We start from the raw sequence: 17,237 nt of genomic DNA on the forward strand, positions 1-17,237 counted from the left end.
TTTCTCCACTTGACATAGAATCACCTGCTCAACATGCAGCAGGCGGACATTTTACCAAACACTCATATTCACACATGCACACTTTTTTTCCTGCTTCCAGCCTCAAATCTTTCCTCTCCTCTACCAAACTGCAAGTTACACACACACACGCACGTTTAATCTACATTTATATTGTCTCGTGTGATTTGGCGGTGGGACGTTGGACTGGTCTTACTTTCTCTGACCTTAATGGAGTGATTTATTTAGAATGAGCATAACTTTTTTCAGTAAAATTAGTTTCTTTTCTCCTGACTTCATATTGAAAATCTGTTCACACTGATCACTCGTCGTGTTGAATTTAAGTTTCTATTCAAACAAACCGACATGTCACAATTTTTATTCTCCAGACTTTATATCAGCGTTTTCTTTGAGTGGATGATTTTTACATAATTTGGAGGACACCGACTGATTGAGGCGAGAAGATGAAGAGTCTCCCTCTGAGTTTCTGAAAGTTTTCTCTTCAACCAATAGAGGGCAGCAGCACTACTGCAACATGCAGGAGGGCAGTCACTGTCCGGTCAGGTCAGATCTGAGCTGTGTCTGCAAATATGTGCAGAGTGAAAAAGGAACTTGTCACCTTCTCTTAAATCAAAGCTGAGTCCCGTCACCTTTCATCAAATAAAACTCAATCAAAGAGTTTTAATCCACATGTTGCTGCTGTTTCAAGTCATGTTGACACAACAGAAGATGAATTCAATTTAATTACATTTCTTACAAACTGTGATTGATCTGTCAGACAGTATGTTTTTGTCAGCTGCTGTGAAAGCATGAATCACTGACACACACACACACACACACACACACACACACACACAGACTCCCCGGGGATGATGCATTGAACTGCACGGAGAGATGGCTCATAAAAGCAGTGGCTCATAACCAATAAATGATCACAAAGTAAATCATTAAGATGATATATGTCGGGCTCAACCAAAGAGGACGAGTTGCTGGGAAATTAGCTTTCAAAAATGTGCTGTAATCTGTCACTGCTGAGAGAGGCTGAGAGCTTTTTTATTCCTGTGTGGGAAAATATCCGAGTGTATGCAGCAGGCAGAGGGGAAGATATGTGAGGAGAGAAAGTTTGAGGAGCTCGCTCACTTCTTTTTCTGGTGACTTCAACTTAAAGGGAGAGAGAGGGGGAAGGTGTGGGGGGGGGGACCTCAGTACAAATCTGTGCGCTGTCTCACTCACACAACCTCCAGGCGTACCAGTCCGTGTTGCGCGTCTGCTCACTCAACTTTTTTTTTTTGGTGTGTGTGTGTTCCTGATTACAACTCCTCTGCAACTCTCACTTTTTCACTCCCGGCAGCGAGCGGAGGGATGTTCTCTGGAGGAAGGAGGAGGAGGAGGTTACACCCGAGCTGAACATTTTCACCTTGGGAAGTTTGGGAGTCGGGCTGATAACTTTCTTGCTGGAGAGTTTGTGAATGGAGGGAGACTTTTTTTTTACGCACACGCTGAGGTGTTTTTAAAACGGGACAAACTTTTTCTGCTTTGCCTTTAAGGCTCTGGGATTGTTTTATGGAGACTCTCACTCATCGATTCTCTTGATAGGAACTTTCTGGGACTTCTTTATTGCATCTTTTCTTGTTTTGTTTATTTTCTTCTTTTTTTTTTAAATTCTCAGACAGCTTGTCTTGACCTTTTTCGGGATCCTAACTTTCACACCCCCCACCATCCCGCGGATTTTCAATAACTATCGCTTTGGACGTAATTTGAGTGGATACCATGCGTCCGGAGAAGCGTGCTGCGCCGTGCCGGGTTTGGGCTCTGGCTCTGGCGCTGCTGCTGTGCGCTGCCTCGGTGTCTGGATGCCCACACAAGTGCAGCTGCTCCGGGTCGCATGTGGATTGCCAGGGTCTGGGTTTGAAGACCGTGCCTAAGGGAATACCGAGGAATGCCGAGCGCCTGTAAGTGAAAAGAAACTTCAAACTGTTATTATTGTGTCGTCATCATTTACATCTTTTTTTCGTCTCTCCTTCAATTTGCCCATCCTGTAATTAAGTTGAAGTCCAACTGGCAGCACGTGGGCTCCATGAAAACTTCAAATGTTGTGTTGACGAGTGTCCAGCGATGAGCGACGTCAGATAAACATTTTAATCCGTATAACCATCCTCAATGAAAATAAGTTTCTTTTAAAGTTTTAACTCAACCCTCCTTTCTATATTCACGTCGCTTGTTCGGCTTTCTCGCAAATCCTGCAAGAAGTACGTGTGTCAGCTCCTGACCTGCTGTCACTGATCACATGAAAACAATCCATTTATTTATTCTAATATTCTGCATTTAGAGACTCAGTTCTTCCGATCAGCTCACATTCACACCAGGCTCACACAGGAGAGGCTCTTCTTCAGACAAAAAAAAAATAAAACAGGGTCAACTTTTTTTTAAATTTACTTTTTAGATCTAGAGGAAATTAAAGTGTTATGTGTTCATTTTAAATTTTGAAATGAAGGCTGCTAACTGGGAACATATTCCTCTATACATGTTATTCACTGGATTCTAGAGCGTCCCTGAACGTCTGAGCAGTAACTCCATGATGCACTCTGGAGTTTGGTGCTCATGAAACTTGCCCTAAAAAACTAAGCGCTGACCCCGGAGAGCGGAGGCCGTGAAGGAAACGGTGCTGAGGCAGCTTTCACAGCGAGTAGCCTTTAAGATTTGAAACGGGTCAAAATGAAAGGTAAGAAGATGCAGTGAGCCCCTTAAATCTTTTTTTTATTTTTTGTTTTTGTATTCTCTGCACTCCCCTAAGCAGAAAGCCTCCCACGCAGAATCCTAAAGTTCAGCCTTGATGCTCAGTGATTTGTGTTCAATTTTTTTTTTTTCAAACCGGCTGACAATCAGTGAGTCTCTCATGAAATTCACTCCTAAAGCAGATACAGACCCCTGACAGCCGCCTTCACCGCTGCTGCCTGATCCTGACACGTTCACACCCCCCACAGCCCCACACACACACACACACACACACACACACACACACACACACACACCTATGCTGTGGAGGTATGGAAGCGATTATGGACGATAAGGGAGCGGGCGAAAGCTCCGCAGGGGATCGACAACAGACCTAACGCTGAGACAACAAACTCAATCAAGGGGCTGAAGAGGGGACATGTGGGGCCTTGTTTGTGAGGATGTGTGTGTGTGTGTGTGTGTGTGTGTGTGTGGGGGGGGGTGTTACTGCTGGATATGAGCATGATTAGCATTTGTGCGTGAATTTTTAAGTCAGCCATGTGTGGTTGTAGGCTACATGTTTGTGCATGTTTACTCGTGTGTGATTGGGTTTCTCTCGTGCGGGTGTGTGAGTGTGAACAACGAGGAGCCCCATACCTCCTCCTCCTCCGTCCCACGGTGCCGCTCTGACCTCCCAGGACCTGTTTGGCTTTAACGCAGCAATCCCCCGAAGACATTTACACCCTGGTAAAATAAATAATTAGAGCAGGCTGTGATGGGGAGCCAGGATAAGGGGGTCCCCTGCTTCAAGACCAGGGTCCCCGGGGTGGAATATTTGGGGTAGCAGCGCCCCCTCCCTCCCTCTTCACTCCAGAAACTATGTGTTTATGTTTCCCTGATTTATCCAGGTCAGTGTTTCAGCTGTGACTTTGGCCCAGGGTTGCTCTTTCCCTCCCTTTTCTCTCTCTCTCTCGCTCGCTCTGCAGATATATTTTAGGGAGTCTGAGATGGGAAACATTAAAATGGATGAGATTCCAGTTCTAAAGGTTACGGCAGATGGGAAACTTTTCAGGGAAGAGAGATGAGCGTTATGGCCCTGAGCGGGGATTTGGATTTGACTGCTGGGAGGAGGTCCATGTGGGCGACAGATTCTGGTAACCAAAAGTGCCAAGTTTGTGAAGTTTGGAGTAAAAAAAAAAAAAAAAACCTCCAAATAAAGTCTGCAAATGATCGTGATATTCATGTCAAGATCTCCAGTTTGAAAATGTCACCAGTTTGAAAGTATTTGTCGTGAGCTCGGAGAGAAAGGTCTGATGGAAACGTCTGCAGAGGAGCCAAAGTGTGTTTTGAAACGTCCGTCTGTTCCCACTAATAAGTGATCAGCGTCATGCAGACGGATTAGAGGACGTTTGTTATGACAGCGTCAATATTGGGGTAAAAAGAAACAGTTAGCATGGCAACCCAATCTGACGATCCAGATTATAATTCAAAGTCAGGGTCACAGATTGATGTAAACGTATTGAATGAATGTGTTATTCCAGAACTTTCCTGGCACGCAGAAATACACAAAATGTCGCAATGTTGAGGTCACGGGCTGGACACTGGCGTGCATTAATCTGGCCCGCAGAGCCGAAGCCCTCGGAGAAACTGTCTTTAAAGAACACTTCTCCTGAATTATTTATGTTTCAAGTCTCAAACTCTCACACTGAGAGCGTTTGAACGACGGCTCTGACCATGTCCTAGCTTTCTCCATCATGACGTTCTTTGTCTTAGCTTGGATTCAAAACACGTGCGATGGATGACCCAAAGTCCTGGATGGAAAATATGCAATCAAAACCATCAGTTTGCTCCAAATACTAAAATGTTCTTTGCTCTTAACACTTAACATTTCTTCATGGCGTTGTCCTGCAAACGATTCAGGCTTTCCAAACCACTGGGTCCTCTGAAATGTCTCGTCGTTGCTCAATAAAAAAATATATTGTAGCATTTCGGCCTCAATGAAGCTAGAAGAAGTTGTCCAGTTAGCATGTGGGCTAACACACTTGTTATATCTCTGTCTGTCTCTTATCCATGCCTCGTGCGTTTAGCATAAGAATCCAGCCGGACATGTTGACACTGAGGAATATCAAATCCTCACTTTGTGCACAAATCTCCTCCCGGCTTTTCTGCTCCTGTCCACAATATTATAAATGAAATGGCCTTAAAGTTGTCTCAATGAATGTTAATCTGCAACTCAGCAGAAATTAGCTGGATGTGATTTGGTCGATCGGGGTCTCCAAAGTTTTTTGGAGCCAAAGTGGAGTCAGAAAAGGTTTGGAAGCACAGCGTTAGAGACTCAACGTTTTGTAGACATGTTCAGCTGCAGAAATGGAATTATTGATATAGAGAACATGGAGAACATGGGACACAGCTCCCCCCCCCCCCCCCCCCCCCCCCCCGATAGTAGTCTAACCAAAGTAGAATACTATGCAACAAAACCACAAGACATGTGGCGTTTGAGAAAGAGACACGGCTCGGGCCTTATCTCGGGTGGAAAATCTCTCTCTGACTACGGCTCCACACTGCTCGCTTTATCGCTCTCCGGAGCCACATGTACCAAATCAAACCGATTCACTGAGACTCTGCGGAGGTTTCTGAAAACAAATGTAGAGAAGCAGAGGTCGGACAGAGAAAAAGAGAGACAGAGAGGGAGGGCTACCCGACACAGATTGAGGGTGAAACAAAAGAGTGACTGACAAAAAGGCAAAAATAAAACCTGAGGAAAGACTCAGGTTTAACGTTGAATAGGGAGCCAGTTGCTTCGATGGAGAGAAGTCGATGAAATTGGAAAAGCGTTGGCGCTGTAAAGGTTAAAAAAAAGAAAAAGAGTCAGTGTACTGTCTTTACAGCTCTGTGTGTAACTTTAAATCCAGTTCACTTCCTCCGACACCACAAGAGAAAGGTGAGGCTAATGTTTAGCATAGCTGCTGCATAAATCTGTTTTTTTTTTAAAAAGCTCAGTTTTCCTCGCTCCTGTAAACAGAGCATTTGGAAAGGTTAACGAGAGAAAATCACTGGTGGCCTCGTCTGTCTACACACACACACACACACACACACACACACACACACACACACACACACACACACACAGGCAGCCTCGCAGATTACCCCAGGCCAGTCAATTCTGTAATGCCCTCCTTGGGAAGCCACTTGAGACCTCATTTGCATCTAATTTGAGTGGAGGACTTACTGTGGGAGGATGGGGGGGGGGGGGGGGGGGGGGGGGGGGGTTAACAGGCTTAACGAAGCTGGCTAAAGTGAATTGGAAATCGTAGGGACGGCTTTTCTCTCCTGTGTCTAATTCACACCTGCCCTACAGGGATTGCATCGACACACAAACCCCGGAGTGTTGATTTTTTTTTACAGGCGCAAATTCCAAACTGCTGCCGAGACTCTGGGAACTCTGGAGGGAGTAATCAGGATCACTCTTAGTTTAATGTGTGTGTGGGTGAATAAAATAAATATATATATATAGTGTTAAATGTCAGAAATTTTCTGTTTGCTTAATTGATTACAGTTTTGTAAATTCTGGAGGCAAAGTCTGACTGATAGTTTTCTGAGACTGATGCTAATGCAGATGTTCGTCGGGGAAAATACAGTTTTTGTGGCCAATAAAGCACTGACTTAATCGATATACAAGAGGGAATCTGTCTATTTTGTTTTATTTTGAAAATGACAGGACACTGTCTGCCTTCCTGTCCGGGTCGATTTGCTCCGTCATGATTGATGCATGCCGTGGGCTCCGTCGAAAATAGACCCGGTGCGTATTTAGAGCGGAGCAGAGCGTTGTGTTGCTGCTGGAGCGCTCCTTAGGCGGACCGCGGTGCTCGCTGTGGAAACAGAAGCTTTGACTAGAGTGGAGGCGAATGGCGGCGTGGTGCACGGCGCTGACAGAGCGCGGCATGCACGGACTATGTGGAAATTGCAAGACAATACCTCGGACTGTTGGGAGCTATTGGCTGCCTCCATAGTGAACTAAACCCAAGTACTCTTTATGATATGATTATAAGTCAGGGTTAGAAGTCAGGGCGTCCAAATGGTTGATTTTCTGTACACGAGCATGTATATGTGTCCATAACTGTGTTTGCAGTTGAATGAGTTCACCGTTTGTAGCGGCATGCGGCCTGAGCCAACTCTACACAAACTCAAGTCTGAATTTAACTGCCTATTTTTCTGTTCCCGCGCTTACGGCGCTCGAAAAGTTTTGGAACATGTTTTACGAGCAACACCTTCTCTCCTTTCTCTGCTTCGTCCCGGCTCACTCTCTCTCTCTCTCTTTATTTCTTTTTATTTCTCATCCTGGAGTTACGTCACAACCCTCATTTTGTGTCTCTTCACATCGTCTCATTTTCCCTCCTTCCCTTTTTCTTGTTTTGTTTTCCTCTCTGTTTTTCCGGCCCTCTTGCTTCTTCTTTTTTTTTTTTTTTTCACCTCCGCCTCCTCCTTCAACACACACTTCCACACACCTTCAGTGCGCCAGCAGCATCTCTCCAGTCGAGCTTTCACAGCTCCCATTTCCCGACAGCGTGCCAACCTACCACGGAGAGCTCAACAATAGGACCATGCCAGTGAGTGTGTGTGTGTGTGTGTGTGTATGTGTGTGTGCAAGCATTGGTTAGTGGGTTTGTGTGTTTTTGTAAAATGGACACACAAACACACACGTTCCAGCTCCGGCTTCTGGCTCTTATCAAAGCTTGGTGTTGATTGGTCAACGGACGCTGTAACCACCACACCCTCGGCTGTGGAGCTGCATTCCACGGTGGGGACTGGAATCTTTGTGTGTGTGTGATCTTTGAATTCTCTCATGCTAACCTGTGCGTGAAGCAGCAGACCAGCTCATTTGTGCTGACACAGTTCCTGTCCCCTAAATTTGGAATAATTTGAAGTAATCAAAACCGATCGGTAATCACTGACGTGCCGCGGGCTTCACTTAACTCTTGGCTGCGCTCTATTTCAGCTGTGACTCAAGCCTTCGATTAAAGTTAATGCATTAAATATTGTGTTGTATACGGCTGCTAGCAACAGCCAAGAACGCTTAGGGCGCACTCACACTAGGCCCAGAGAGACGCCATTCTCCCTGTTGGAGGTTATGGTGCTGTTAGATCGACTTTGAAACGACGGTTTAAAGGTGGAAAAGTTACATCAACCAACTTTTAAATGTCCACAAACAAACAGTTACCGGTGTTCAGGGTCTGTCTAAGGTATGAGATATTTTAGTGAGACTCACGTTTGATCACATCCAGCCAATCAGCGATGTGCTTTTTTTACACTCGTTCTATACTTGCATGCTTCCCTTCGGGAACTTTCAGGCAGCACACACGCCGTGGTTAGCTGCTGAACAAAAGCCGTCATTGAACAAAGAAACTTCTTTACTGTTATCGTGGTGATGTAATACATGCGAGGAGCAGCCCAGTGTTGTTGCTAAAGCAGACGAGTCTAAACTAAGACGTCGAAACCACAATGAGCTTGCTGTTCTCGAGCAGCCTCTTAATGTCACGCCTATCATCTGCGGCCATCTCGCGGTAACCGTCCTGCGCCCTTCCAACTGTGTTTGTTTCACTTATGGTACGCCAAATGGCACAGGCGAGGGTAACCGATGTTTAGGCTCTGATTCTAGGTCAGTGGGTGATATTCACTTCCCCGAGTCTCTCCAGTGTGCGGGCAGCTGACCTTTTCTATATAATGACTTTCAGTCTGCCAAGTCGGCAGCCAGCTGGCGCTCGCAGCGGGCTCTGCCCTTCTGGGAAACAGAGCCGGCTGGCAGTGTTAAAATACACACACACTGATTCTATACACACGACCAGGGGGAGAGGACTACACACTCGTGGTGAATGTATGGAAAACCATCAGGCCCGTATATGAATGAAGACTTGAAACTCTGCACGCTGGTTATTCTGCACTTGTGAGGACCCGTTCTAACATCACCACTTCAACAAACTCAAACCTGCCCTGATAAAAACGCGACTCTTTCCATTTCGAGTTTTCCTCGGGCTGTCAAACGATTCTTTTTTTGTCCCGGCTCTGGCTGCAGATGAGTCTACACGGTTGAGTGGTGGGGGCCATAAGAGGCCATGAGGTAATGTTGGTAGTATTAGCATTGTTGAGGGGCGTCTTCGCCTTCTGTTAGGCGGCGTTCCCACAGATTGACGCCTTACCTGAGCGTTGGAGTTAGCTGCGGGGCGTCCTAGCTTTGGTTATATTTTAATATCAGGTTTTTACAAATAGCCTTTTAATCATGCTTCATTTTCTAATTTACTACACAAAACTTTAATCTGCTCTTCTCATATAGTGATTATCTTATCTTCACCGAGATACACACACACAGGTAAAGAAATCTGCACTTCTCTTACACGCTTGTCCCGCCTTGCATACAGTATATTGAAATATTGCAACGACGGCGTGATGCGCTCCAACTTCGACACGAGCACTGCATCTCAATCGGTGCATTTACAGCAGGGATGCACAGACCCCCTGCCCTCTCTCTCCCCTGCTCTATCTCTCTCCCTCTCTCTCTCTCTTGTGCGCGCGTGGCAATTTATGAATAAATAAAAACTGTGGAGATATACTTGGACGGCCTTATCATGTATGTGTTGGAAACACTGCATTGGGGCAGTAGGGTGTTGTGTTTACTTTTAAATCAAAGTGAAATGAGACGTTCAAAGAAGCCGTGGAACTCAGGCTGCAGGACGATGCTGCTGCGCCGACCTCTGACAGTTTCTGCATTCGCAGATCTTTACTTTATTCCAACTTGAGTCCTCTCTGTGAAGTTTAGGCCAAATGTTTTTCATTTATTCAAGGCACATGTCGCGTTAAATTATAACTAAGTAACAGCGGAGCTTTACCTTGGAACATTTCTACCAGAAGGAATGAAAAAAACGAGTTATCAGACGTGTGCAAGAAACGCTTTAACAAAACCATTTTATTTTAGAAATGAGCAGTTAGTTGACTAACTGAATCTTTCTTTTGTGTGTGGGGGTGTGTGTGTGTGTGCGCGTGTGTGTGAGCTGAAGAACTGAAAGTACGGGTCAAAGTTGGACCACAGAGAAGGCACCTTAACGGTGATGGATGGTTTCAGAGAACAATTTCTGTGATAATTTCACAGTTTGCCTTAATTTTCTCTTCAAAGCAGCTTTTTCTAACCTGCAGGTTGTTTCAGCGTGTTTCAGAGTCCAGCAGCATGTGGTCTCTCCTCTTTTTTAAAAAGCCATTTAACTGCCTTATTACATCCCTCACTTTGTAAAGTTATATTATTACAGATAGGAATTTCAGTTTGATGTCCAAGACGACTAAAATAAGATTTTTTTTTCACTCTCAAAGAACTCTTTGAAGTCGTGAAGACCAGCCAACATGTCCCCACGCTCCAAGAATATCTGGACTCACAAAGATAGCATACACACACACACACACACACACACACACACACACACACACACACACACACACACACACACACACACACAGAGGACATTTATGCACACACATGCATGGAAACGGGGCTGCATGCATGGGGCCACACACACGGTGCACCATCATCATTAGGCTGCACACACACACACACACACACACACACACTCTCACTCTTTTTAACAGTTTAAACATGCGATTAGTTGTAGATGGAAAGTTTGAGGCTGTGTCACAGAAACTACTCGAAGTCACGAATGACCTTCTGTGACTTTCCCTCAAAACAGAAGTCCACAGCACCGAGGACTGAGTGTGTGTTGTGTGTGTGTGTGTGTGTGTGTGTGTGTGTGTGTGTGTGTGTGTGTGTGTGTGTGTGTGTGTGTGTGTGTGTGTGTACAGTCGTTTGATGTTAACAAGCTATGCCACTGTTTTGTTAGGCCACTGTCACCAAAGCAACACATTATATCCCTGCTGCAGGGACTTTCTTTTCTCAGTGTGTGTGTTCCTGGGCTCCCCTCGACTGTGTGTGTGTGTGTGTGTGTGTGTGTGTGTGTGTGTGTGTGTGTTATGTGTATGTAGGTGCTTCATTGTGTTTATGTGTGTGCATGCAATATGTGCATAAATGAAGAGAGTACAGAGAGAATGTGACCTACCCAATAATTTCCCTTTTCAGTGCAATGTTCAGCAAAGTGACAGACTGTTTATGTTTGACTGAAGCTTACGGGGAAACTCATCATCGCTCTCTCTCTCTCTCTCTCTCTCTCTCTCTCTCTCTTTCTCTTTCTCTTTCTCTCCCTCTCTCTCTCTCTCTCTCTCTCTCTCTCTCTCTCTCTCTCTCAGGGTTTGTCTCTTTCATTCACTTCTTCATCCTCACTTAGTCGCCCTTGTTCCTGACTTGGCCTTAGTCTGTTTAGGAAGCAGCAGTCCTTGTTCTTGTCAAGTGGCCTCTTGTTGGCCAAATTACCCCTCCACCCCCGCCTCCAGCCCGCCTTGTTCACTTCCTTGCAGCAGCAGTAAATCTACACAAAAGAAACGCAGCCTTATAAACTGCAGCAAAGAAAAGGAGCTAACCAAACACAGCGCCGGTTTACAGCCCCGTTGGCTCGTGCAGCTCTAAAAGAAGGGGATGCTTGCAGGCGACTCCCAAATGTGGTCAAGCCCGTGCGGTTAACGGCGACGGCAAACTATGAATTTCCTGAGGTTGAGTGGCGTTAACATCGCATAGAGACTGAAATAAAGTGTGATCAACAGAAAACAAAGCAGCAGATAATGAAGCACAGACAGGACTCTAGATTTTAACTATATCCAATCAGTCAGGGAGCTTAATGCAAAAAGATCCATCAAAGACGGTAACACATGAAGGAACATAATAAACCAATCAAATTTTAAGCTAATGATGAATAATGGGAAATGAAAACTGATCCACAATTGGAGAACAATAATTAATGGAGGCAGAAAAAAGTCAAGAATAAAGGTGCAGATATGAGTTACGAGCATTGACTGTAAATATTAAAGGACGAAGCCTGAGTAATGTCACCCATCGATTCCCATCGATGGCGGTCTCCATGCTGGAAATGCTGTCTCAGCCTAACTTTCAGTCAACCTAACGACATGCTGAGAGCTGGAGCTGAGGCGGGTTTTAAGCCTCCTGACAAACCGTTACACCACGCCCACCTGTCAATCAGGTCAGCTACACGCCTTATTGTGAATAACTCTTATCCTTCATCAAATCAAAACTGATGAATCATCAGTTTTGTAGCCGAATCAAAACATTCACCCCCCGTACAGTGTGTGCCAACTGAGACATGAGCTAATTAGACCTATTTGTTTTTTTTTTATCCAGGCTGTAAGCATGTTAATATCTGCTGTAAAAACAGGCTTTTTTGAATGGGCCTCTAGTGGACACTCAAGGAACTGCAGGATTTTACACTTCAGCATCGGCTTCATTTTTCAACACCGGCGGTCGCCTCTTGGTTAAGACATATTTTGCATCCTTCAGACAGGCCGAAAGAGAGCGCCCTGCAGCCTTCTGTTGGAGTTATTATTTCAATGACTCTTTGATTGTCCCTGCTGTCTGTCATTGCAAATTCCCAGAATGATTTGGTTTCTTATTTGCACAAACAGAGGAAGACTCTGTGCCGTTGTGAGCAGAGCGTGGTGCAGAACAGACAAATTGTTAAATGTCAAGTGTCAGAATGTTTCCGAGAAGCATGCAGAGCCCACACGAGGAGCTCTCTCTCCGACAGTGGGGTGAGTGTGTTGATGCGGGGGCCCTAAACTCATCACATCACACAAAGCTTTGTCTTCTGGGCAGATCTTTCTCTCTGTTGTTAGCTAACGTTTGCTTTTGCTGTGTCAGTTCTTCTGTGCTGTAATGTACAGGGGCCATGTTGAATCCTAAACAACATGGCCATCGCTGTCTGTAGGGACTTGTCTTGTAGGTTCCTCAGGTTTGTTGGTGGGGACGGCCTGCTGCTATGGACCCTATGGTCCCGGCAGCAGAAGCCAGTCTCTCAAGTAGACGGAGCTCCCCGCAACCTTCAGCGAGGTGATCTGGCACCACTCCCACCCGACGTCCCTAAACCACCGCCATCCTCATTCATGCACGGCCTGCTCCGACCGCCACCTCAGCAGCAAGGAAGTGTGGACAACAGGGACATGAGGAATACAAAGGAGAAATCCTTCCTGCATATGATCCCATATGATCTTTTGTAAAGCGATAACAGAGTGTAGACCAGATTTTCCCTCATGGATTAATAAAGTATGTTAAAAAAAAAAAAAAAAACAGAAATCTTGGGCAGGTGGAGATGAACGGAAAACAAGCGGTAAAAATAGAAGCCCATCCAAACCATTAGACTGCTTTCTATATTTGAAAAGAGAACTACATAAACATCCCACACAGATGTTTGCATGTGTCTCTTCTTCGTTGATCTTGAACGTACACACACAGGTCCTCTTCAGGGCTGCAGCCAAACCGCCTTAAAATAAACGTTGTGGTAGCACAGTGAATCCTTTATTTATTTACAGGATGTTTGGCCGGTAGAGTTTCATATTTAAGGAGTGAACATGATACTTGGTATGAACCGTCCTGTAACCTGCTGTGTGTCATTTTAAAAAGGGGAACTCATCAGTTGTTCCTCGCTGGTTCTCATCTGTCCACATGCCTGTGTGTGTGTGTGTGTGTGTGTGTGTGTGTGTGTGTGTGTGTGTGTGTGTGTGTGTGTGTGTGTGTGTGTGTGTGTGTGTGTGTGTGTGTGTGTGTGTGTGTGTGCGTGTGCGTGTGTGTGTACGATGTGAATGATCAAAACCTCCCAGTGATGATTGGTGTGTGTCCCAGAGAGCAGATCTGTAGTAGGAGAGAGTTCACTTCATATTAGCGTCACAATCACAGAAATTCAAAACAGCAGCTAACGGTCGCTAAGAAAACCAAAAAGTTCCAAAAAACCTAAAATGTTCCAAAACATGAAGAGACTTGTTGTCTCTTATGGACTCTTGTTTTCTATCGCGGACTCGTGTGGACTCCTATGGCCTCTTGTTGTCTCTTGTTGTTTCTCGTTGTCTCTTGTTGTCTCCTGTGGACCCTCGTGGACCCTGGTGGCTTCTTGTTGTCTCTTATGGACTCTTGTTGTCTCTCGTGGCCTCCTGTTGGACTCTAACAGAGACTGAGCATGTCGTTCTTCTAAATGTTTTCCGTGCTGACGTCTTTATTTACGTGACATTCAATCGTTTACACGGCGACCACGGTTGGGGGTCTCTGCTCGTAAACACGAGCTCGTCTTTGTCAGTTTGATCCCAAACATAGAAACTACAGTTTACGAGTTTACATTCCCGGGAAATATTTAATACAGACGCCTGTTTTCTGTTTGAGGATTTGTGATCATCAGACTAATCCAGCCATGATGCTGGCTGATCCTAACGCAACAACAGACACCTGAAGCTCTGTCCAAAGGTAACTGGACTTAACGTGTCACCTCTCCTCCCCCTAAAGACTTCTTCAGCTCTAAACAAACTGGTCTGTGGATCCGTTTAGAACTGCAGAAGCCTCCATGTCAGCCCCTCTTGTTGACTCTTGTGGACTATTGCTGTCTCTTGTGGACTCTTGTTGACCCTCGTGGACTCTTGTTGTCTCCTGTGGACTCTTGCTGACTCTTGCGGTCTCTTGTGGACTCTTGTTGACCCTCGTGGACTCTTGTGGACTCTTGTTGACTCTTGTTGTCTCTTGTGGACTCTTGTTGTCTCCTGTGGACTCTTGCTGACTCTTGCGGTCTCTTGTGGACTCTTGTTGACCCTCGTGGACTCTTGTGGACTCTTGTTGACTTTTGTTGTCTCTTGTGGACTCTTGTAGACTGGTGGACGGAGCGAGGACTTTTAGCCTCTGTGGATCCGTCGAGAACTGAAGCCCCCCTCACGTCCTTCTACAGACTGCTCCAGCATCTCGGAGAGTAACGTCTGAACGCAGGCGGTGGACTTTATAGTCCTCTGCCCGAGCTGCAATCACCTGTGTCCTGCATTGTTGTGTTAGCACGCTAATGTTAGCGCTCTTGAGTTAGCACGTAGCTTCACATTGCATGTAAAGTGACACAGAATGAGAGTGATCTAAAAACTCTTACTAACATCCAAGTAATCAGTGAGTATGTTCTTCTTCTTCTCTGTAGTCCTTGACTAAAACAGTATTATACACAAGGGGAGGAGCCGGCCGTCCCGTCCATGTAAACACGGCTCTGACAACAACACAGCCAGCGGGACTTCTCACTCATTGTAGACAGTCATGACTCAGAGACACATTTACACAGGATAGACTGGATTTATGAGATATTTATAAATGTCATTATGCCTTTAATGCAAGAAAGGAAACGATTATCTCTAATTATAAGATAAAACATATCTCCAAACATTTTAAAGTCTAATCCTGAATCACTCTGACGCCCGTCTCTGCTTTCTGGTGGTAGACTCACTGCAGAGCGTGGGGCGCACAGGAAGAGGAAGAAGGCAATTAGGATTCCTTATGAAACGTGGAGGTTTAGAGAGCGAAATTGAGCATACCTATCGCGAGAGAGAGAGAGAGAACGAAGGGACGAGAAAGGAAGAAGTAGAAGAACTGGATGGAAAATAAGGGCAGGAAGGGAACGCATTTGTAAATGAAGCGTTGGACGACGATGAAAGGGAAAGGATGGAGGGATGGAGAGATAAGGATGCAAAAAAGGAAATGTCACAGTGTTTGGGATAGATAGAGACAGAACAGAGAGAGGAAACTGTTTGTGCTAGAAATCCCCTTATTGTTGCAACGATAGGAGGTCAAGAAAACAACGAGAGGAGAGTTTAAAAAAGAGGAGAAACAGAGAGAGAGAGAGACAAACAACCGACCGGGCAGTAACCCCACATGTCAGAAACATAAACCTCTGTTTTCTCTTAATATTTCTTGTGTTACCGCAGCGGTGGTCGCTCAGACTTTCCATTTCATGAAACTCTCGGGACTCTTTGTCACCTGATCGGTCATTTGTTTAACGTCGTCTGTCTTCTCTCAGTCTCTGTGGTGTAGCCGACCAATAAAGCTGTGCTGCAAGTCAACCAGCCCCCCAACACACACCTAACCTGTGTGACTCTATACACACACACACACACACACACACACACACACACACACACACACACACGTGCCTGTAATGGCAACAAATAAAGGTCAGAGCTGTTGTTCTCCAGCGTCTTGTGGGTTGTCTGTCCACCAGCTGGCCAGTTAAGTTTAAAGTGAAGTTGGGTGGACACATACACACAGACACACAGACGCACACACACACACACACACACACACACACACACACACACACACACACACACACAGGCGCACTTCAGCAGACCAGGTGTTTAACAAATGGACGCCTCAGTACGAGCTTTAAGTCTTACAGATATTTTAAGAATTCATCTTCCATTGCTGCAACACCTGTTGGTTTGACCTGATAACTGGTCTCATATCTGGCAAACCAAGGGGCGTCCAAAACGGCCGTGTGGGGGGGGGTGCCTTAAAACCGCCGACCTTCTCTGGTCCAAACAAATCCAGAGCATTCAGTACTAGAATTTAAAGTTAGAAGGAGGACATACTTGGGCAAGACACTTGACCCCGAGTTGCTCCCGCTTCTTTGGCGGCTGACGGACTCTTTACACAGATGCCTCTACCATCAGCGTGTGAATGTGTAGGTGGGAAAGCGCTTTGAGTCATCAGAAGACTAGAAAATAAATATTCAAGCTCAAGTCCATTTACCATTTGCGTCGCTCTCCACCTGCCACTCCATCTTCGCTGTTTGTTTGTGTGCGGAGTCGTTTCCCTGGTGAGAGCATGAAGAAGTTTCCACTGTGAATGAGAGAGAGAGAGGGGGAGAGAGAGAGATGGAGAGAGAGAGAGAGAGATGGCAATAAGGATGAAGAGAGCAAAGGAGAACGCTGAGAAACAAAAAGAGAAGTGTAGGAAAAATGTAGCCGACTGTAAACGAGTGAAAGATTTAGATAAAAGAGGAGAGATTAGGAGAAAAGAGAAGCAAAGTGTTTAGTCAACTGTGAAACAGTGAAAGATAAGGCACAGGAGATGGGGGGGGGGGGGGGGGGGGGGGATTAGAGGGAGGCTGGGAACATGGGGGGGGGGAAGTGGCTGTTAGGGAGTGACAGTAAAGAGCCGAGGAGAAACAGGAGACACTTCAGATGACTGAAGGGATGGAACACATAGTGAAAGATTGTTGGAGGTGGATGAATGTGGAGTGATGGAGAGCAGAGGTTTATTGGGAGTCTGCTCCTGGTTCTGATCACCGTCAGGATGTTTAAACAGACACCTGGTTCTTTCACATCCCTGTAAACGTGATCAATACTCGTCTCATGCTTTATTATTACTGCGTCTTATCTGTGCAGGCGTCTGTGATGTTCATTTTAACACAAACTGCAGCACTTTAGAAATCTGAGCGACATGAGACCTCTGCGGGTTATTGCATGCTTTGCTCTATTAAACGGCAACATGACGTCTCCACCTCCAACTCGGGGTGGAGTGTCATCTCATCAAGACGGCGAATGTTAAACATGTCGTCACTTGCAAGGACAACGCC

The 17,237-nt window shown here is 45.6% G+C and overlaps 1 protein-coding gene across 1 annotated transcript in view; it reads left to right on the plus strand.

Moving 5' to 3' along the window:
- Window positions 1-1,245: 1,245 nt before the first annotated feature.
- Window positions 1,246-17,237, plus strand: part of slit3 (slit homolog 3 (Drosophila)) — a gene marked incomplete in the record, with an annotated part of 235,943 nt that continues 219,951 nt past the window's right edge. The window contains 1 exon segment of the mRNA XM_065958425.1: window positions 1,246-1,949. Within this exon segment, the coding sequence (XP_065814497.1) occupies window positions 1,768-1,949 (182 nt within the window).

Source organism: Labrus bergylta, chromosome 9 (genome assembly GCF_963930695.1).
Source record: "Labrus bergylta chromosome 9, fLabBer1.1, whole genome shotgun sequence".
Lineage (NCBI taxonomy): Eukaryota > Metazoa > Chordata > Actinopteri > Labriformes > Labridae > Labrus > Labrus bergylta.